This window comes from Acinonyx jubatus, chromosome E2, assembly GCF_027475565.1.
Source record: "Acinonyx jubatus isolate Ajub_Pintada_27869175 chromosome E2, VMU_Ajub_asm_v1.0, whole genome shotgun sequence".
NCBI classification, from domain to species: Eukaryota; Metazoa; Chordata; class Mammalia; order Carnivora; family Felidae; genus Acinonyx; species Acinonyx jubatus.
Window position 1 is genome coordinate 35,751,270 of NC_069396.1, and position 23,032 is coordinate 35,774,301.

Below are 23,032 nucleotides of genomic sequence, written 5' to 3' on the forward strand. Positions count from 1 at the left end.
GATTTTTTTAACTTTATAAAATAATTATTTGATTTACAACCAGATTTAACAAGTGATAAATATCTCCATGAATTGCATTGGGAAAAAATACTAAACTAGAGTGGGGTGGGGTGCAGTGGGGGGTGTCCTGGCCCTGGCTCTATCATTAACAAGTTGTGTATTTTTGGAAAAATCTGCTAACTACCTGGGCCCCAGTTTTATCATTTGCAAAATTCAATCAACAATTAATCCTGATTGAAAGCAAATAACTGAAAGAGAATGAGCAGATAATTCTGCCAAAAAGTAATGATGATTTAAAAACCTACAGTTGAAAAAAATTTTGGTCACAAGGTCATTAAACTGTTAGAACTAGTCTGGTGTAAATCCTTAGGAAAACTTAAAATTTGTTTAGAGGCCTTGAGCAGTCACAGATCACACACAATGAGTCATCAGCAGAGCCAAAAGATAGATGCTCAGTTCAACGTGGGCCAACAAACCCTATTATCCAGACTTACAGTTACTAGAAGAGCACACACCAGCTTACCTGTATGCAAGAGCCAAAGCCCAGGCCCCAGCAGCACAGTAAAGACTGTCATGGATTTTTGCCTTCTGATCATCACCACAAGTTTTAGTGGGAAAGAGACCTGTGGTTGGACTTTGATATAGCAGCAACGTTGACTTCACTGGAATGGAAGACAAGAAAAAGAATGAACTGTACAGCCATCCATTTCCCTTGGGCTGAAGATCTCAATCTTCTTTCGTTTCCTCATCCTACTGCTGATAATTCTGTTGTTCCTAAACCTACCAATAGTATACAACTTTTTAGAATGCAGAAATTACTTCATGTAAGTCACTCCAGCACAAGTGGGAATCCACTCTGCAGGAAGGATATTTCTACTTTTGAGGACAGGACTCAGCTAATTAGCAATTAAAAAGCTTTTAGCATATCATACTTAATGTCAGTAAGTGTTGTAACATCAGATACAGAAAAAAAAAGATCAATATCTTTTTATTATTGTTTTCAACAGAAGTTCAGTAGGGAAACAAAACAAATGTACAACATAGAGTGGCATTAATGGCTAAATCCAAAGCCAGTTCCACTGCTAAATAAACCAGAATCCTATTTTCCATGATGACTAATTTGTGCCTAGACTTCTGCGGAATATATTCATTTTACATATTATACTATACAGGCTAGAGATATGTTTATCATTTCAAAACCAAATCCCATTCTCATATGACATGAAAACAAGTAAATAATTATTTTGAGAACATTTTACTTTAAAAAAAAGTCTGAAATTAATGTTTTATTACCTTTTATAAGAATCCTAAAATATAAAAATACACACACTAAAACTATATTTCCTAAAAGTGATTTTATTCCTAAATATAAATGATTTTCGCCAAAATGCATTAAATTACTCTAATCTAGATTGACGTATGTCAACTACTTTTAGGACAGTTTTTCAAAGGTCTAAAGCATTCTTCTCCTTCACAGAGATTAAAGAATTAACTTTCTTCTTTTTCTCAGACAAACCTGACATTATCATTACCATTTCTTTTAGAATGTCAGGGTATTTATCATTTTTCCCAGAGGAAAGAATTGGTCCTTAAAGTCTCAAGTAAACAACTGACATTTCTTTAAAAAGGTATTTACATTTCTTCATCTAGTTATGGCTACAATGATAATAAAAGGGCCACATAAGAACATATTCTAGAATTTTGACTAAAATAAGATGAATTAAGGTTTTATATGAGGTTAACACAAACAGCAACAACAAAAAAAATCCTTATCTTAGGGAAATAAATAAACTAAATTTTATATGATTTGCCATACAAGGCCACATAAATGGCACAAGAAGCAAACTGGCAAAAATTAATAGGCTTTTCTAACTTACAGTCTGATGAACCAAGAGGAGTCCCATGCATACATATCTCAAAATTGCTTACTCACATTAAAAAGCAAAATTTGCCAGGCTGTTCTTGGCAAAACAAAACAACAACAAATATAACAGGTACTTAATATTAGTAATAGTAACCTGAGATTATCTTTTGTATCCCAAAGAATTAGTAATAGATACAAAAGGTTTAGGACTACTTAGAAACCATGTATGGGTAAATGAGTAAGCAAGGAATACTTTTACAGAATCTTTATGTAGGTAGTAATGAAGAAACAGCCTCCAGTTCTCAAATCTAGTAATGTTTAAGAGAGTAAAAAGACACAGAGGACACTGGTGACAGTTTTAAAATTACTCAAGGGACAGATATGATGTGCTGAAAATCTTTTATAGTCCCAGGGTCAAGATCCAATTGGAATATATAGCTGCCTAAGCAATGAAACTATCCCCACATCCAAATGAGAGATCATCATCATGCACGTAACATATGCAATATAAGGTAGAGTAAATACTAATCATAACTACCTAAGGACATGTTTTCCTCAAGTATTCCTTACCAATTCTGTAATAATGATCCAATTTATCCCACAGAGTTTCATTATCAGGTCTCGGAAGATTAATGCTTTTCAGAGGTTCATAAACTGAGCCTAAAAGAAAAATGAAAACCCACCAAATTCAGTCATTTTCACCAAGATAAACAAAACTTCTAAATAAATGAAAAAGCACTACTTAGCAATCTAATTTTCATTTTTATATGTGAACTAACACATTATATTACCGGTCAAATGTTTGGTAGGGGGAGAGAGAAGAAATTGCCCTTGAAACAAGTACAGAAGGGTTCCAAATGTTATGGGAACACTGCCAACCCCCCAACACCTGGCAGTTACTATAGCTAATTCATATATATACTGTTCCCAACAACCCGAATACCACTAATACTTATGTGATAGTCCCTAGGTCAATAATTTCAGTTCCCTTTGAGAAATATCTACTTAAATGCCCTAAAATCCAAACCTTATTCTTCATGCTCATGATCAAGCAATTTTCTGCCAAATTGATCATACCCCAAAAATCTCAAGAAAAAAGATAATACTGACATGCTCCAAAGTCATCCACTCCATGAATATTCAGAGAGTTTTCATACTAAAATTCTGAAGACTCTACTTCTCGTTAGATACAACTCATGCCATATTATCTGTACTAAAGCAGAAACCATTTCTACTTCTCATCCATGAAAACTACTCCAAGGTATTAACAGAGCATACTGCTCAGAAGCTGCAGAATACCCAATAATTATGATAATTTGCCACAAAATAGATACAGCAAATTGTTCACTTGACTGGTGCACATTCTCAACTGCTCACTGAAAGGAAGACCTCTGAACCTTCAGCCATCAGACTAAGTACTATCTCTCATTCTTTGTTAAAAGCACTCAAATTATAAACATCTCAAGGTCACAACGAATCCACAAATGGATTCAGGTAACGAACATCATATAATCCAACCACACAGCACAAGAGTGGCCCTAAAATTTACCTGGGGGTGGGGGATGTGTTGGCATGCATTAAGAATCTTTTTTTTAAAGCAAATTAAAATTGCAATGTCCAGTATGCTAGTATAAAGCCAAGATATTTGGAATCCCTTTATGTTTAGGAAGATAATAAACAAGGAAGTAATGAAAGGATCTATATATTAAGGCAATAATCTCATTAACTTATCTTGGAAAGAACGATGATTTGTGCATAAAATCAGCAATATAAAATGACTTCCTCTGAGTGAAGAGATTTTCTAAAAAAGAATCTTCACAATGACACCAACCAGAATTGCCCCATAGGTAAGAATGGGAAGGCCTATAAACACAGACAAGAAAGCTTCGGGACTCCTGCACAAGAGGTCAGGGCTTGGCCATGCCCTCTGCCTCCCTGCATTCAACAGCTCTGGGTAGGTGTTAAGTATACAGGCAGCCTGGCAGCTGGGAAAAAAATAATATGGCTACTGCTTACACATTAGGTGCTAAGCTCTAGGAGTTTACACACTCTCAGTGAAGTTCATACAACAATTAATAAAATAAAATCAGGTACAAATCATCACAAGTTGTAAATTGGGATACATACATAAAAAGATTAAAGAAGACACATTTGCTGGGTGGAAGGCTTGCGGATGAATGATATTTCCATTTTTTTTTTTAGAGCTCTATTATTAGAAGAGCTAATATTTTGCTTTATATAAGAAAAATAACATCACCAGAAGTTACATATACTTTCATTACATAGATAAATATGTGTGCATGTGAATAAAAATTTAAATAGAATATGCAAAATTGAAATCCACCTTTGTATCTACCATAATACTTGTGAGTTTATTTTGAAAGATTGTTTTAATGACATTGTATCTTGGATTTTAGGGTAAAAAATACTTATTTTTAAAAGTGCTATTACATTTAAGGTGCCCCTCAAATCTTAAAAAAGACTAAAATGATTCTATCATCTAATGTTTCTCAATAAAATCACCTAAGGGAGCTTCTTAAAAACAACAAAAATAAACAAAAGGAAAACCAGACTTTTCAGGAAAATAAATACCAATGCAGTAAGAGCTAAAAGAGAAGATGTTTAAAGTATAGCAGAAAAATATAAAACTAAAATCACAAAGAATCAATATTTTCTTATGCGTTCTTATATCTTCAAGAAAGCCCATGGTGACTTAAGAACAGCTTACCTAAATAAATGTTAACATTTTAATAATCACCATTGTATTGCTTCTGAAGTAAATGCATAAAATTAAACAAGGATGCTCCACACAATTTATGGCAAACAGTACCATAAATCTCAAGTCAAAGGAAAAGTAATCAATGGTAACATTTTAAACAAGAATTAGCCTGAAAAGGTTCAATGCAAATAAAAATGTGGAGAAAGCAATCAATAGATCATGAATTCCCAAAGACAATGAGAAAGATGCAAAATAACAGAAAACACTATTAAATGTTTAGAGTTCAAAACGAAATGAAACGTTTCAATGTAAATTTTTCCTTTTCATGTTTTTCCCATTTGTATTATGCCTATATTTAAACATCACAAAGTAAAATAAAAATTATCATTTCTCCAATTTGTAACATGAGTTTAAACATGTCAATCTGATTTTTTAGCTGTCAATTCTCTTGGTATTAGAAAAATACAATCTAGTCTCATTTCAGAGCACATTACTACCAAAGATATTCACTGACAAAGAACAATAATACAAGAGGCAGAGTAAATATTCCAGTTTTATCACATAAGAGGAAGGGTTATTTTATTTAAGAGATTAAACAAGGAATTTCCTAAGAAATTTCCATGAGACAAAAACAATACCAAGAATGCGCATAACCTTAACAAAGCTACAAACTTTCTGAATTGGGCACTATAAAACACCAACAAGGTTTCTAAGTGTTATGAGGGAGGCTCTTAAGCAATCACAAGACAGAACTGGTAATTCAAGTAGCAAACACTAAAAGAATAAAAATGAGGACTCAAAAGGGAAGTCAAGGTGGAAAGCGGATAAGCAAACCAAAACAATTTCAATACTCTATTATTTGGGCATACAATCTTTCATTGTATGATTGAAAGCCCTTTAATACTGTACATACAAAAATGTTATTAATCAAGGCTTTGGTGAACCCTTAACTAACTTTATCATTTTTCCATGCATGGTGATAGATGAAGATAAATACCATTATTTGTTCTCAATTAATATATGCATTGTATGCATAAAACTCTGGACCATATATCCAGTAGGCCACCAGGACCCACAGATTAGTAGGAAAGGTAAGATAAAGTTTTGAAGAAGAGTAATATGAGTTAGAGTGTGGGTTCCTTAAAAAACAAAGGATAGGAAAATTCAGCGTCCCTGTGGGGCTGAGGGAACAGGAAACTTCTACCTTGCAATCTTTGAAAATAAAAGCAATTTCAAACAATGCACTGCCATCTGAAAATGAAGAAAACAACTAAACATGAAGTCATAAACATATATACAAACTTGCAGATATACTATCACAGCTCTAAAGCTGATGCAAGGTCTTATAAAATAAGATACTACATACCAAGGGGTTTGTTTGTTTTAAGGGATACACATGAAAAGATATATAACTAACAGGGTAAATTTTATTGAACACTGATCCAAGTATGATCTTTCACGAGAGAGAATTTTATTATAAACCTAAATCTTTAGAAAGACTACAGGATTCTGATTTTCTCCCTCAATTAAAATAATTTCTTTTCAGATTAAAAAAAATATCTAACATTCCTCACCCTAAAACAAGCATCATTAACATTTTGGTACATTCCTTTCAGGCATTTCTTTAAGCAATATATATAAACATACACAAAATTTACACATGGACTCATAACATACATGCTCTTTTTATCATGGACACTAACCCTTTGCTCCCTTACCACACCTCTTGCCCTCTTCTGTCCTCATTCCCATGTAAACATACTTTTTCCATATTTATCTAAAAATATATATATGCATCAATGAAGGAAGTCTTTTGTCGCTTGTTTTATAAAAATGGGGTCATGAAATAGACCCTTCCTTGCTTCCTGCTCCTCCCATTTGACAACACACATGGAAATCAAAAAAGGCAATGATTATTTCTTTGACTGCTATATATTCCAGGGTATTGACACAGTATAATTTACTCAGTTATTCCCCTATCAAGAAGTATATACTTTTCCATTTTTGCCATCATAAACAATCCTGCAAAACATCCTTATGTGTACACAGATACAGCCAGTAGTATGCTAGAACCAATTAATACTGGCTGAAAAGAGTTAACTGTTAAATTTTCAGGAATTTTGGGAGCTGGTTATGAAACACATAAATGAAAATTAAATTATAAAAGCTTATAGATGAATAATTATTAAAAACAAAGATAATAAGTATTCAAAATTCATCACTTCCTAGTTTTACATTTTACTATTATATATGCTCTTGAATTGACTGATACCTATATATCTGTACCTTGGAAATACCATATAATAGCATGTTACAACACATGTCTTTCCAACTCCGCATTCAGTGAAGTCATGTAGATTTGAGTAGTTGTGACAAAAAACAAATGGTCTGAGAAGGCCTAAAATTTTTACCATCTTGCCCTTTATAAAAGAAGTTTACTCAACTCTAAATTCCTAGAAGTACTAAATTAAGCAATAAGTGTACTTTTTACAAAATAATGGCAAATTGCATTTTTTTAAAGGCTAAAACAATTCACATGTCTACTAGATATAAGCGCTCCTTACTTTTAAAAGTTTTTCCAATCTGATAATAACAAAGTAGTTATCTCACTTTTGTTTTTCATTTCTCATACAATTAGTGAGTTTGAAAAATCTTTACAGATTGGCCATTTGGATTTGCTCTTCTAGGAATTGCATACATCCTATTGCCATTTGCTATTGCTTTATTTGTGTTTTTGTCATCAATTTCTAAAAGCTATTTAATATTTTGCTATTTTGCTATTTCATTTCAAACATTTTCCCCTGAGTTTTCGTTAGTATACCAATACTACAATATAAAAAACTTTCAATAGTTAAATATATCTATCTTTCCTCACTTGGTTCTAGTTTTCCTTTCTGTTTAGAAAGGTTTTTGACAAAATGAGCAAAGGAGAAAAGAGAGAGAGAGAGAGAGAGAGAGAGAGAAAGGCAAACCAAGAAACAGGCTCTTAACTATGGAGAACAAACTGGTGGTTACCAGAGGGAGAAGGGTGGGAGGATGGGTTAAACAGATAATGGGGATTAAGGAGTACACTTGTGATGAGCACCAGGTGTTCTATAGAAATGTTGAATATTATTGTACTAAACTATTGTATTGAACTATACTGTACACCTGAAATTAACATTACACTACATGTTAACAGAAATTTAAATAAGAACTTAAAAATAATAAATTAAAAATGGTTTTGACAATCTCTAGGTTACATAGTTGCCTCAACGTTCTTCTAAGCTTTTTATAATAAATTCTCACATTTAGGGAAATTTTGATCCACTGGGAATTTGTTTTCTAAAGGGCTTTTAAAGTAAATAGTGAGGCCCAGAATTTTAAACGGATCAAATTGGTCCAATTTTTTTTTTTTTTTTTGGTTACAGAATACTGAATAGAAAGGTCCATTCATCCCAAAATATAAGCAGAGACCATCTCAAGTTATGGGATTCAAACAGACCATTTCTTCTTGAAATAATATAACTTAATTTACAAAAGCTATATAAAAACTCTAGTGTCTGATAATGTAGCATATGGCCTACTTATATTTTCTCACAGTTACAATTTTATGCAAGATTTCAAACCTAACATGAACAAACAATATTTGCAAATAGCTTAAACAAGTCAGCTTTTTGTGTAATTGCATTCATGTCTCTAAAAATATCACTGCCTCAGGGAACATATACTGATTTTTTTAAGTATTTTACGTAGCATTCGGTACTGAATATTGACACAAAGTTAAAACATAAAGTAAACAGCATACTTTCATTTTTCTTTGGGTCTTGGATTCTAGCAGAAGAATACACAAATTTGTGAGTAGAATCCTAGCCCAAGGAAAGAATCAATCAGTATCTTCTTTCTGCATTTTATTATTGATTGATTGTCTTTTGGAAATAGAGGAAGCTGAAATGCACCAGTTATAATGATTCCAACTTTAGAATCTGCTCCTGCCTTAGCTAATTTACCACAAGCAACTAATTTTATAGATAGAGGACGTTAAAAGTTGTGATTTTTCAGTTAGTAACAAGTATCTGAAAGCCTAAGGAATAGTTTTTGAAGCCTGTGAAGTAGAGGCTAATAAACTAATAAGAAAGTATGTACAAAGAAGCAGTAAAAAACCAAAATCCCTGAGGTTCTGACATCCAAGGTTGATGAGTTTGAGCCCTGCATTGGGCTCTGTGCTCGCAGCACAGAGCCTGCTTGGGATTGACTCTTCTCTCTCTTTCTTTCTCTCAAAAATAAATAAACTTTTAAAATAGTAATATTTGGGGGGACCGGCAGAAGATGGCGGCATAGGAGGACTCTGGGATCACCGCGCGTCCTGCTGATCACTTAGATTCCACCTACACCTGCCTAAATAACCCAGAAAACCACCAGAAGACTAGCAGAATGGAGTCTCTGGAGACAAGCGCAGACGAGAGGCCCACGGAAGAGGGTAGGAAGGGCGGAGAGGCAGTGCGCCCTACACGGACTGGCGGGAGGGAGCCGGGGCAGAGGGGCAGCCCACGGGCCAAGCAGAGGCCCCAAGTCTGGCTTGCAAAAGCGGAGGGACTGGACAGAGTGTTCTGACAGCAAGAGTGACTTAGCATCTGGGAGGTCATAAGTTAACAGCTCTGCTCGGAAAGCGGAAAGGCTTGAGGACAAATGGAGGGAGAGTTGCTGAGCCCCAGGACGACAGAGCTCAGTTTGGCGGGGAACAAAGGCGCTGCTAGCGCCATCTCCCTCACCCATCCCCCAGCCAAAATCCCAAAGGGAACCAGTTCCTCCCAGGGAACTTGCTTGCTCTGGGCAAACACCCAACGCTGTGCTTCTGCAGAGCCACCCCTCCAGCAGCGGGTCTGACTCCCTCCCGCTGCCACAGGGCCCCTCCTGAAGTGGATCACCTAAGGAGAAGTGAGCTAAGCCTGCCCCTCCTGCCCCCGTGCACCTTGCCTACCCACCCCAGCTAATACGCCAGATCCCCAGCACCACAAGCCTGGCAGTGTGCAAGTAGCCCAGACGGGCCACGCCACCCCACAGTAAATCCCTCCCCTAGGAGAGGGGAAGAAAAGGCACACACCAGTCTGACTGTGGCCCCAGTGATGGGCTGGGGGCAGACATCAGGTCTTCTGACTACGGGCTGCCCACCAACCCCAGTTATACACCACAGCACAGGGGAAGTGCCCTGCAGGTCCGCACCACTCCAGGGACTATCCAAAATGACCAAACGGAAGAATTCGCCTCAAAAGAATCTCTAGGAAATAACAACAGCTAATGAACTGATCAAAAAGGATTTAAATAATATAACAGAAAGTGAATTTAGAGTAATACTCATAAATTAATCGCCGGGCTTGAAAACAGTATAGAGGACAGCAGAGAATCTATTGCTACAGAGATCAAGGGACTAAGGAACAGTCAGGAGGAGCTAAAACACACTTTAAATGAGATGCAAAATAAAACGGAAACAACCACGGCTCGGATTGAAGAGGCAAAGGAGAGAATAGGTGAACTAGAAGATAAAATTATGGAAAAAGAGGAAGCTGAGAAAAAGATAAAAAAAATCCACGAGTATGAGGGGAAAATTAGAGAACTAAGTGATACACTAAAAAGAAATAATATACACATAATTGGTATCCCAGAGGAGGAAGAGAGAAGGAAAGGTGCTGAAGGTGTACTTGAAGAAATAATAGCTGAGAACTTCCCGGATCTGGGGAAGGAAAAAGCCATTGAAATCCAAGAGGCACAGAGAACTCCCTTCAGACAGAACTTGAATCGATCTTCTGCACGACATATCATACTGAAACTGGCAAAATGCAAGGATAAAGAGAAAATTCTGAAAGCAGAAAGGGATAAACGTTCCCTAACATATAAAGGGAGACCTATAAGACTTGTGACTGATCTCTCTTTTGAAACTTGGCAGGCCAGAAAGGATTGGCAGAAGATCTTCAATGTGTTGAACAGAAAAATATGCAGCCGAGAATCCTTTATCCAGCAAGTCTGTCATTTAGAATAGAAGGAGATAAAGGTCTTCCCAAATAAACAAAAACTGAAGGAATTCGTCACCACTAAATCAGCCCTACAAGAGATCCTAAGGGGGATCCTGGGAGACAAAGTACCAGAGACATCACTACAAGCATAAAACATACAGACATCACAATGACTCTAATCCCATATCTTTCTATAATAACACTGAATGTAAATGGATTAAATGCGCCAACCTAAAGACATAGGGTATCAGAATGGATAAAAAAACAAGACCCATCTATTTGCTGTCTATAAGAGACTCATTTTAGACCTGAGGACACCTCTAGATTGAGAGTGAGGGGATGGAGAACTATTTATCATGCTACTGGAAGCCAAAAGAAAGCTGGAGTAGACATACTTATATCAAACAAACTACACTTTAAATTAAAGGCTGTAACAAGAGATGAAGAAGGGCATTATATAATAATTACAGGGTCTATCCATCAGGAAGAGCTAACAATTATAAATGTCTATGCACCGAAGACGGGAGCCCCCAAATATATAAAACAATTACTCATAAACATAAGCAACCTTATTGATAAGAATGTGGTAATTGCAGGGGACTTTAACACTCCACTTACAGAAATGGATAGATCATCTAGACACACGGTCAATAAACAAGGGCCCTGAATGATACATTGGATCAGATGGACTTCACAGATATATTTAGAACTCTGCATCCCAAAGCAACGGAATATACTTACTTCTCGAGTGCACATGGAACATTCTCCAAGATAGATCATATACTGGGTCACAAAACAGGCCTTCATAAGTATACAAGAATTGAAATCATACCATGCATACTTTTCAGACCACAATGCTATGAAGCTTGAAATCAACCAGTGGAAAAAGTCTGGAAAACCTCCAAAAGCATGGAGGTTAAAGAATACTCTACTAAAGAATGAATGGGTCAACCAGGCAATTAGAGAAGAAATTGAAAAATATATGGAAACAAATGAAAATGAAAATACAACAATCCAAACGCTTTGGGATGCAGCAAAGGCAGTCCTGAGAGGAAAATACATTGCAATCCAGGCCTATCTCAAGAAACAAGAAAAATCCCAAATAGAAACTCTAACAGCACACCTAAAGGAAATGGAAGCAGAACAGCAAAGGCAGCCTAAACCCAGCAGAAGAAGAGAAATAATAAAGATCAGAACAGAAGTAAACAATATAGGATCTAAAAAAAACTGTAGAGCAGATCAACAAAACCAAGAGTTGATTTTTTGAAAAAATAAACAAAATTGACAAACCTCTGCCAGGCTTCTCAAAAAGGAAAGGGATATGACCCAAATAGATAAAATCATGAATGAAAATGGAATTATTACAACCAATCCCTCAGAGATACAAGCAATTATCAAGGAATACTATGACAAATTATATGCCAACAAATTGGACAACCTGGAAGAAATGGACAAATTCCTAAACAACCACAAGCTTCAAAAACTCAATCAGGAGGAAATAGAAAGCTTGAACAGACCCATAACCAGCGAAGAAATTGAATCGGTTATCAAAAATCACCCAACAAATAAGAGTCCAGGACCAGATGGCTTCCCAGGGGAGTTCTACCAGACGTTTAAAGCAGAGATAATACCTATCCTTCTCAAGCTATTCCAAAAAATAGAAAGGGAAGGAAAACTTCCAGACTCATTCTATGAAGCCAGTATTACTTTGATTCCTAAACCAGACAGAGACCCAGTAAAAAAAGCGAACTACAGGCCAATATCCCTGATGAATATGGATGCAAAAATTCTCAATAAGATACTAGCAAATTGAATTCAACAGCATATAAAAAGAATTATTCACCATGATCAAGTGGGATTCATTCCTGGGATGCAGGGCTGGTTCAACATTAGCAAATCAATCAACGTGACACATCACATTAATAAAAGAAAAGATAAGAACTGTATGATCCTGTCCATCGATGCAGAAAAGGCCTTTGACAAAATTCAGCACCCTTTCTTAATAAAAACCCTTGAGAAAGTCGGGATAGAAGGAACATACTTAAACATCATAAAAGCCATTTATGAAAAGCCCACAGCTAACATCATCCTCAATAGGGAAAAACTGAGAGCTTTTTCCCTGAGATCAGGAACATGACAGGGATGCCCACCCTCACCACTGTTGTTTAAGATAGATTTGGAAGTTCTAGCATCAGCAATCAGACAACAAAAGGATTTCAAAGGCATCAAAATTGGCCAAGATGAAGTCAAGCTTTCGCTTTTTGCAGATGACGTGATACTATACATGGAAAATTCGATAGACTCCACCAAAAGTCTGCTAGAACCGATACATGAATTTACCAAAGTTGCAGGATACAAAATCAATGTACAGAAATCAGTTGCATTCTTATACACTATCAATGAAGCAACAGAAAGACAAATAAACTGATCCCATTCACAATTGCATCAAGAAGCATAAAACACCTAGGAATAAACCTAACCAAAGATGTAAAAGATCTGTATGCTGAAAACTATAGAAAGCTTATGAAGGTAATTGAAGAAGATATAAAGAAATGGAAAGACATTCCCTGCTCATGGATTGGAAGAATATTGTCAAAATGTCAATACTACCCAAAGCTATCTACACATTCAATGCAATCCCAATCAAAATTGCACCAGCATTCTTCTCGAAGCTAGAACAAGCAATCCTAAAATTCATATGGAACCACAAAAGGCCCCGAATAGCCAAAGTAATTTTGAAGAAGACCAAAGCGGGAGGCATCACAATCCCAGACTTTAGCCTCTACTACAAAGCTGTCATCATCAAGACAGCGTTGTGTTGGCACAAAAACAGACACATAGACCAATGGAATAGCATAGAAACCCCAGAACTAGACCCACAAACGTATGGCCAACTAATCTTTGACAAAGCAGGAAAGACTATCCAATGGAAAAAAGACAGTCTCTTTAACAAAGGGTGCTGGGAGAACTGGACAGCAACATGCAGAAGACTGAAACTAGACCACTTTCTCACACCATTCACAAAAATAAACTCAAAATGGATAAAGGACCTGAAGGTGAGACAGGAAACCATCAAAACCTTAGAGGAGAAAGCAGGAAAAGACTTCTCTGACCTCAGCTGTAGCAATCTCTTACTCAACACATCCCCAAAGGCAAGGGAATTAAAAGCAAAAATGAACTCCTGGGACCTTATAAAGATAAAAAGCTTCTGCACAGCAAAGGAAACCACCAACAAAACTAAAAGGCAACCAACGGAATGGGAAAAGATACTTGCAAATGACATATCAGACAAAGGGGTAGTATCCAAAATCTATAAAGAGCTCACCAAACTCCACACCCGAAAAACAAATAACCCAGTGAAGAAATGGGCAGAAAACATGAATAGACACTTCTCTAAAGAAGACATCTGGATGGCTAACAGGCACATGAAAAGATGCTCAACGTCGCTCTTTATTAGGGAAATACAAATCAAAACCACACTCAGATATCACCTCACGCCAGTCAGAGTGGCCAAAATCAACAAATCAGGAGACTAAAGATGCTGGAGATGATGTGGAGAAACGGGAACCCTCTTGCACTGTTGGTGGGAATGCAAACTGGTGCAGCCACTCTGGAAAACAGTGTGGAGGTTCCTCAGAAAATTAAAAATAGACCTACCCTATGACCCAGCAATAGCACTGCTAGGAAGTTACCCAAGGGATACAGGAGTACCAATGCATAGGGGCACTTGTACCCCAATGTTTATAGCAGCACTCTCAACAATAGCCAAATGATGGAAAGAGCCTAAATGTCCATCCACTGATGAATGGATAAAGAAATTGTGGTTTATATACACAATGGAATACTACATGGCAATGAGAAAGAATGAAATATGGCCCTTTGTAGCAACGTGGATGGAACTGGAGAGTGTGATGCTAAGTGAAATAAGCCATACAGAGAAAGACAGATACCATATGGTTTCACTCTCATGTGGATCTTGAGAAACTTAACAGAAACCCATGGGGGAGGGGAAGAAAAAAAAAAAAAGAGGTTAGAGTGGGAGAGAACCAAAGCATAAGAGACTCTTAAAAACAGAACAAACTCAGGGTTGATGGGGGATGGGAGGGAGGGGAGAGGAGGTGATGGGTATTGAGGAGGGCACCTTTTGGGATGAGCACTGGGTGTTGTATGGAAACCAATTTGACAATAAATGTCATATATTGAATAAATAAGTAAATAAATAAATACTTTTATACACTGATGTAGTGCAAAAAAATAAATAAAATAAAATAGTAAAAAAAAAAAATAAACAAAACCCAAAATCCCTGAGTTAACATGTTACACAAATTAAGAACTAAGCAGAATCTGAAGACCCTGCATTTTTAGACGGTCAAATAGTTCCATAGTTTCCATAAGATTTATATATTCTTTGTACTCAGATATGCATAAGTATATGCAAACCATTGTGTTTTATCAGTGAATTACTGATAAAAATCTGTAGTTTATCACTAAATTACTAAAACATTATTTTTTGAGCTCCTAAGATAGCAAGAGTTCTCAGAGTACAATAATCTATACATTTATCCTATATAAATCTATATGAGATATAATACATCATTAACTTCAGATGATGATTTCTTCATCTTTAAATTATTTTATTCCTCCAATGATAAAAACTAGAAGTATACTATATACTACTACAGAAGGGACAAGTTACTCCAATACATTCTCAACTCTATATCCCTGATAATAGTACTAAGAGGTACTCAATAAATATTTATTAAATTGAACTAGGTGAATCACATCATCAGAAAGAGGCCTTCTTGAATTCCCACAGAGTTAATTGTTCCATCTTCTACATTCTTATAACACATTGAAAATACTTTAATCATAGCTCTTCCTTTTCACAATACATTTTACTTACACCATTTGATTAATGTGTTATACTATACTGGAAGCAGATCAATGACAGAGACCACACCTAGTTAGTAGTAGATGGCAGTAAGGTTTGGTAGGAAGGAAGGAAAAGGAGAGAAGCTGACAAAAATGTGTTTCAGGAAATTTTTGATGACTACTTTTACAACTTTATTCTCACAAGCTACCCTATCTCCTGTTACTGCCCCATCCACATCCTCTCATTTAATGATTATGTCCCACTTCTTCAGACTTCCATAATTAGACAAATCGGAAAACTTGTCTTACTAACTTTAGAATGAATACTGCTAACTTTTACAGTTAAAAGATTTAAATATACTATACGTGGCTACACATTCCAAGCACCTTCAAGATGACCAATATCTCCTTGCAAAACAAAGAAACAAAACTTCAACCATGATTTTCTTTACTGTTAAGTTCCATCATGTGCAGAAATTTAAAACATTAAGGAATAAACGTACCCCATGGATGGGAATGAATAAATTATGACACTTCAATGAAGTACCTTGAAACAGTTAAAGGAATGAGGTAGAATCTATTGACATATAATGAAACACTAAACAAATAGTGGGAAAAAGTAACATCACAGGATAAGATTTACAGTATGATACTACATGTTGCAAAACTAACCAAAAATAACTATACATGTGTGATGTTTACAAATGTACATACACATAAAGATAACTAAGAACTTTAAAATGCCTAAAAAGGATACACACCGAACTGTTAAAAATGTTACTACTGGGTAGGGGACAGTGATTTTTACTCTGTATTTCTGATTGTCTAAATATTACATAAGATGGTATTCATTTACTACCTGCATAATTTTTTAAAATGAGAAATGTATGGGGTGCCTGGGTAGCTCAGTCGGTTAAGTGTCTGACTTCAGCTCAGGTCATGATCTCATGGTTTGTGAGTTCAAGCCCCGCGTTGGGCTCTGTGCTAACAGCTCAGAGCTTGGAGACTGCTTTGGATTCTGTGTCTCCCTCTCTCTCTGCCCCTCCCCCTGCTCACACTCTCTCTTTTCTCCTTCAAAGATAAATAAACATTAAAAAAATTTTAAATGAGAAATTTTGAACGCTTACTACTCTGCATTATACAAGATACTTTATATACATTGTCCTATTTCATCATCTGACAAAGCTCCGAGGTTCGCATGAAATTGAGTCACAAAGAAATCATTAATTGGCAGTGTGAATCTGAACACAGGGCTCTCTGAAGACAAACTGTATGTGTACTGTTCTCCCTATACAATGAAACCTCAAAATTATGAGCTTCCTCCAAAATAATATGTACATATACATACATATATATCTTTACTTAACCCCAATTTACGATCACAGTTCATTTGAACCCTCAACTTTTTATGTCTGTATGTTTCTCATGGTGAGTTAGATAAGAAACATTTTAAATGTAAAATATGAAATGGCAAATATGAAATAACACAACTTTATAAAAACGAAATAAAATTTGCCTGTTCAACTTATCCAAATAAGATGCGAAAAGGCCATTCTACTATTCCCATTTTATTTTTAATAAAAAGGTATTAAGTTCTTCCAGTGACCTTTATAAAAGGAGCACGACCTATAAAATCTATTTAAGGATATTAAATCCAGTTGATGTTTCATGTGTTGACCTTATGAATACCAATCACTCAATTAGCCATTTCATTTTCCTTTCTTATTTATAGTCTAGAAGAATATCTTGCCATAATGTACCATGAACTTGTATAATTTCTGTGAGGTTATAGCTATATTCCAACAATTCTAATCTTTTTAAAAGTTTTTGGAACTCCTCTCTATGAAAACGATGCATTCAGAAGTGCACAAGTTGTAAAGTTTTCTCAACAGTGGTTGTTTCTTTTACTGTTATAACCCCAGTGCCAATAGTGCTCGGCATACAGTAAGCACTCAATAAATATTTAATGAACAATGAAATTAATATCTTCTGATATCTAATATTTGCCAAAATTTACTCATAATCAACTGTAATGAATGAGATGATGTGTCAGGGTAGAAGAAGTTAGGTAAGACCCACTTATCAATAACCTAAGGTGTGACCATAAAGTAATTCAACTTGTTCTACTCTTCTATTCTGTTCTTCTATTGCTCATAAAGGAGGATCTGAATGAAATCATAAAAGGATACGACTAAAAAATGGTTTGGTCACTAGAATAAATGTATATAGCCTTACAAGTGGGTCACTTTATAAAAGATAATGCCAATCTGGATATATAAGATTTCTCAAGAGAAACCCAGAGGCATTATTTCATACTTATACTACAAGTAAAAATAATAAATTAGAAACTTCTAAGACTTAAATAATAGAGCTTTAGTTCAACATTAATTGAATTATACAGAGAAGGAAAAAGAACTTCACTATACACCATTCCCAATCTTCACAAGAAATATTTAGCTTCATTATGTCTTCTGTTACCATAGTGATAAAAGCATGTGATACTAGACATTATGCTACATCATAAGTTATTATACACAAGTCTGAAAGACATTATACTTTCAAGCCATTCAGCACTTAGAAAAGTGGGACTGAACCAATTCCCTTTATCATTTACATTTTGATGAAGCCTGGTCTGTATTTCTAGTCTTGGCAAAGTTCAGAAATGCATTTAATATGAATGTTATTACCACTAAGTAAAAACAGCCCTGATAACACTTTGTACAACAGGCATGAATAGAGAAGTCTGGAATGTTAATTTAAAAAAATCATTATAAACTATGAGTTAGCCAAGTAAGCTTACCATAGTAACAAAAACATTCACAACCAGAATAAAAGTAGAAGTACTACTAAAAGACAGTATAGAGTTGTAGATAATGAAAGCTAGTTAATTTGAAGTTTAGATAACTGGCCAAATAAAGCAGCACAGAGATAGCACTGTTACTTCCTACAGTATATCCTCAGTCTTTGGTGATTTGCTCCAAGGCTGTCCAAAGAGTCTGTGTCAATGAACTGCCTTCTGTTAAGACCCACCTGCAATAAAATCACTAACTGACTGAACATTCTTGTATGTATTCCGAGCCATATCTTTTACAAGCCAACTTTTACTCTTTAGGGAATAAAGTTAAACCCCAAAGTTCAGTCAAGTAAAAGAGAGGTCTCTCTTGATTGCATCTTGATTGATGCAAGGATGAATGCTCCATACAGTGATTCTAAATCATCAATTTACATAACAAATAACCTTTAAGAAATGGCAAAAAGATAACTGAGTGGAATTTGAACTGTAAATGTGATATTAAAGTACCCTTGGGGTGTTATATGTAGTTTAGTACCTATGTATTTATGCAGGAACTATAGAAAACCAAGATGTCACTTTCACTAAATCAGAGGAAAAAGCATTACTTAGGGTAGAAGAGGGAGAAATGCCCCACTGAAACATTACCCTCTGCTACAAAGGAGTGATGCTAGCAGGTATTCAATAAAATTTTATAACCAAAATGAATAATTATTTCTGAAGCATGGCTATTGAGCTCATCTTAATTTCAATAATAAGTCACTACCAACCTCCAAGTCTAATTCAGGGCCAAGTGTCAAACATCGAAGAAAGCATGCTTTCCGTGGGGAGACAAAGCAAACTTAAGACCTTTGGGAGCCAAATCGAATCTCTCATTAAGAAGTGTAGGATGAGTATTAGGCTGCCACATCCATGCTATAATGAAGATATTAAAATGTAAATAAATCTGCTTTCTAATATACATTTAACATTATAGAACTAGGATGCCTAGAAAAGAAAAAAAACCTCTAAAGCTAGTGTTAACTGACATTCTGCTTTAAATGATAAGCTTCCTGAGATATGAAGAAGCCAGATCCTTCTCACTCCTCACCCCTGCCTGCAAAATGACCACCACCATCAGGGGCTTCCACAAAGATCTTCAAACAGTCAGCACTTCGGTTTCTCAAACAAATACTTTTAGAAAATAAACTGGACTGTGGGGGAAAAAAATCAGCCTAACTTCCAGTGCTGACCAATTATTCCTCTCATTTCCATTCAATTGGCTAGACAACTCTCTAAAAATGGAGGGGGTCATTACATCCTGAACAGAGTTGTCTTTTGAAATGGAGACTACATGAACCCCTGGACATAGAAAGGATCACAAAATATGATCACTGAAATCATGTGTGATAAAGAAACTAGAAGGAAATGTGAGTAATACCCATTTTTAATAATATCTGTTAGAAAATTTGGCTTATGTTTTAATGTATAGAAATAGCCTCAAAATGAGAGCCCTGAACTAGCAACTCAAATGCTCCAGCTCAGCTTAGTAAAAGGATTTGGTCCAGGTAAATCCACGCAGAGGTCAGAGCCTGAAGTAGACCATAAAACTGGTAGAAGCAGAGAGCCATAGTAGTGAAAGTTGGCTACAGAAGCAAGCCCTGGTCACACATAGGAACTATGGAGTTGTGCCCATTGGGAATCAGGGATGCTGATAATGACATATTTATCCAAAGACAAAGTTCAAGATTGGGAACACGAGGATGCCTAATTCAGAGCCCACAATCTAGATTCTACAATGCAAGGCAGAGAAGAGAGTAAGATGCTACAAAGAACTCTGCTCAGCAAGTATGGTCCTTTGTAGACTTTTGCCCCTCAAATGGTAATCTAACCACCAGCAATAGGACCTTGCCTGGAAACATGTTAGAATCGCAGACTCTCAGGCTCCATCTCAGACCTGCTGAATGAGAGTCTCCATTTTAAAGAGACCCAAGGCTCTAAGGAAGTAGTAACTCCATCTTGTAAAAAACAAGATAGAGGAGGGAAAAAGGGGATCAAAACCAAATGGCAGCTTGTTGTCTTAGGAAAATCCAGCTCTACAGAAAAATACAACCTTTAGGAAAATACAATCTCTAGAAGGTAAGACTATGAACCAATTAATATATCTTGCTCACTGAGGTTTGCTTCAAGACTTTGAATCACTGTAATAACCAATCCAAAGTTATAATGCCATCAACTCTGCTCAATCCCAACCAATTCCTCACCTTGTAAGATCTGCCTTAAAATCACCCAGCCTAAGTTCTGAAACCCTATAAATATCCTCCCTTAACTATCCTGAAGTTAATGGTCAAGAGCCATTATATTCTGAAGCCGGATGGAATACGAACAAGCATCTGGTCTAAGCCCTTTATTTCCTGGAAAAAATCACAATTTGCTCAAAACTGCAGAGCTAGTTAAGAACAGAATAACACAAGAAACAAGATCTTCTGACTCTCTCTTCAGAGTCTGATTTTTTTTTTTTAAATCTACATTATTTTCACCTCTATGTCCAGGGGAAGGATACTGTTTAATGTTAATATAATTTACCAGTATACCCAAACACCATACTTAAAGTGAGCTGTCAATAGGCAACATGCCAGACTGAATACAAATACACAAATCCACTTTTAACCCAAAGAGATCAAAAAGGTAAAGAATATAATCTCATTATTACCAGCACCATAATAAAAACAGCAAATATTATTAGAGCATTTGCCATGTGCAAAGTACCGTTAAGAGGTTTATATTCGTGATTTCATTTAATCCTCACAACCCTATTACATAGGGACTATTATTATTTCCATTTTAAAGATTAAAAAATACCGAGGTAAGTGACTCTTCCAAAGTCTTACTGCTAGCAAGTGAGACAGCTAGGTCTTAAACACTGAAGTATGTTTTGGTTTTTTATTTCTTTCAGGTAAAACAAAGCAAAGATGACTATATATTTATTATTTAAGGTCTTCTCTTGAAAATTTCATTTCTATGAAATAACACAGATTCACAGAAATATATAAACTGCTTCCAAAAAACATTTAAATCAGAAATACTGCTTTAACAATAATTTTGTCCAGGGGCGCCTGGGTGGCTCAGCCGGTTGAGTGTCTGACTTCGGCTCAGGTCATGATCTCACGGTTCGTGGGTTCCAGCCCCGCATCAGGCTCTGTGCTGACCACTTGCTCAGAGCCTGGAGCCTGCTTCAGATTCTGTGTCTCCTTCTCTCTCTGCCCCTCCCCCTTGCTCATGCTTTGTCTCACTCTGTTTCTCAAAAATAAATAAATGTAAAAAAAAAAAAATTAAAAAAAAAAACACAATAATTTTGTCCAAAGCACTAAGTTGTTTTCCAAACAATTCTAGTGTTGATCATTGTACTTTGTCCATGTTAATCATGTAAATAATCTATACCGGACATTATACCTGACACACCTGTCCTTTACCTAGATTTCATTTCCCTTTACTTCTATTAGTTTAAGACAACTGCAGTGCACAAGAATAAAAAGGGCTCTCTTCTATGAATTACATACATAACAACTGATAGGCTTGATCTGAAGAGGTCTAACATGAAAACAGATTTTTCTCTAGTGTATTATGTAGCACTGCATTTAAGATCTTTATAGAAATATAGTTTGTATCATTTTTTATTCTGAAAAATTTTGTACTTACTTTAAATGCCAACATTTAAGAGGCTAATTTCTTCCCAGTTCATTTAAAAGGGTATCATTTTATTGTGCTTCCATATTCCTAAAATTTAAATGCCAAGTTCAAAATTTTTGGTATCTTAGGTAAAGCTAATTAAATAGCACTTACCTCTCTTTGGGTGAAAAACTTAACATGCTACTGATGACTGACATTTTGGTAACAATACTGTATAGGTGCAAAACTATAAGATTTTTTACATTTTCCTTTCAAGGAAGCAATATTCAGCACATAGAGACTGCTCGAGGTTTTTAAGCAAGGGACAAACGTTGTTCAAACCATGCAGTTGGGTCCTGGAGAAGCTGTCTACAAGTGAAGAAAACAATCAAAAATGCCCAACTCAGGAAGTTATACACTCTAAGGTCACTATTTTGCTTCATTTATTATATTTCTTTTTTGAATTTGAACTTTGAAACTTTTCAGATTTGACCAGTAAGGGAAATATATTTAGCACAAAATTTATTACTCAAAAAGAGCTAGAAAATCAATTCATCAAATTTTATTTACCAAACATAAAGGTGAAATCAGACAAAACAGACTGCTGACAAGTTCATTCTGTACCAAAATTGAACCATTTCTTTTTAGTATGATTCATTCAACTTAAGTCCCCAGCACCAAGCCTATATCAAGGGGCTACTACACAAAACAACAACTAGTTCAGTCTGTTCTAAAGGAATTCATAACCCAGAAAGGAGATGGATATATAATTAATTACCTAATAGCAATTCAGTGGCATCAAAGCTAAAAGAAGCATGGACAAGATGCCAAAGAACAAGTAGAGCAATTCACTGAAAACTCAGCTGCAGAGGAAAGGGGGAGTCAGAAAATATGTAAAGAAGAGATGATTGGAACAGAATAAAAGATTACAGGGGTAGACCAAGTTTATAGAGAAAGGCTATTTAACATAGAAGGGAACTCACTATAAAGGTGCAGAAGCCAGAATGTGCCGCATTTGAGAGCTACAGATTAGTAGCACTACAGAGGAGAATGCAAGAGGGAGAGGAGAATGGAAAGTATCTGGAAATCTACCAGTGGAAGATGCTGAACAGTAGGTTCTAGGTTAGCATTTTATCTTTTGGATAATG

General features: G+C 35.7%; 1 protein-coding gene across 7 annotated transcripts in view; it reads right to left on the bottom strand.

The window, feature by feature from the left end:
* Positions 1 to 23,032, bottom strand: part of PHKB (phosphorylase kinase regulatory subunit beta) — a 259,693-nt gene that overhangs the window by 212,061 nt on the left and 24,600 nt on the right. For all 7 annotated transcript variants that reach the window (XM_027044493.2, XM_027044492.2, XM_027044494.2 and 4 more), the window contains 2 exons: positions 2,435 to 2,524; positions 524 to 662 (listed from right to left, as the gene is read on the bottom strand). In XM_027044493.2, the coding sequence (XP_026900294.1) occupies positions 524 to 662; positions 2,435 to 2,524 (229 nt within the window). The remainder of the gene's footprint in view (positions 1 to 523; positions 663 to 2,434; positions 2,525 to 23,032) is intronic.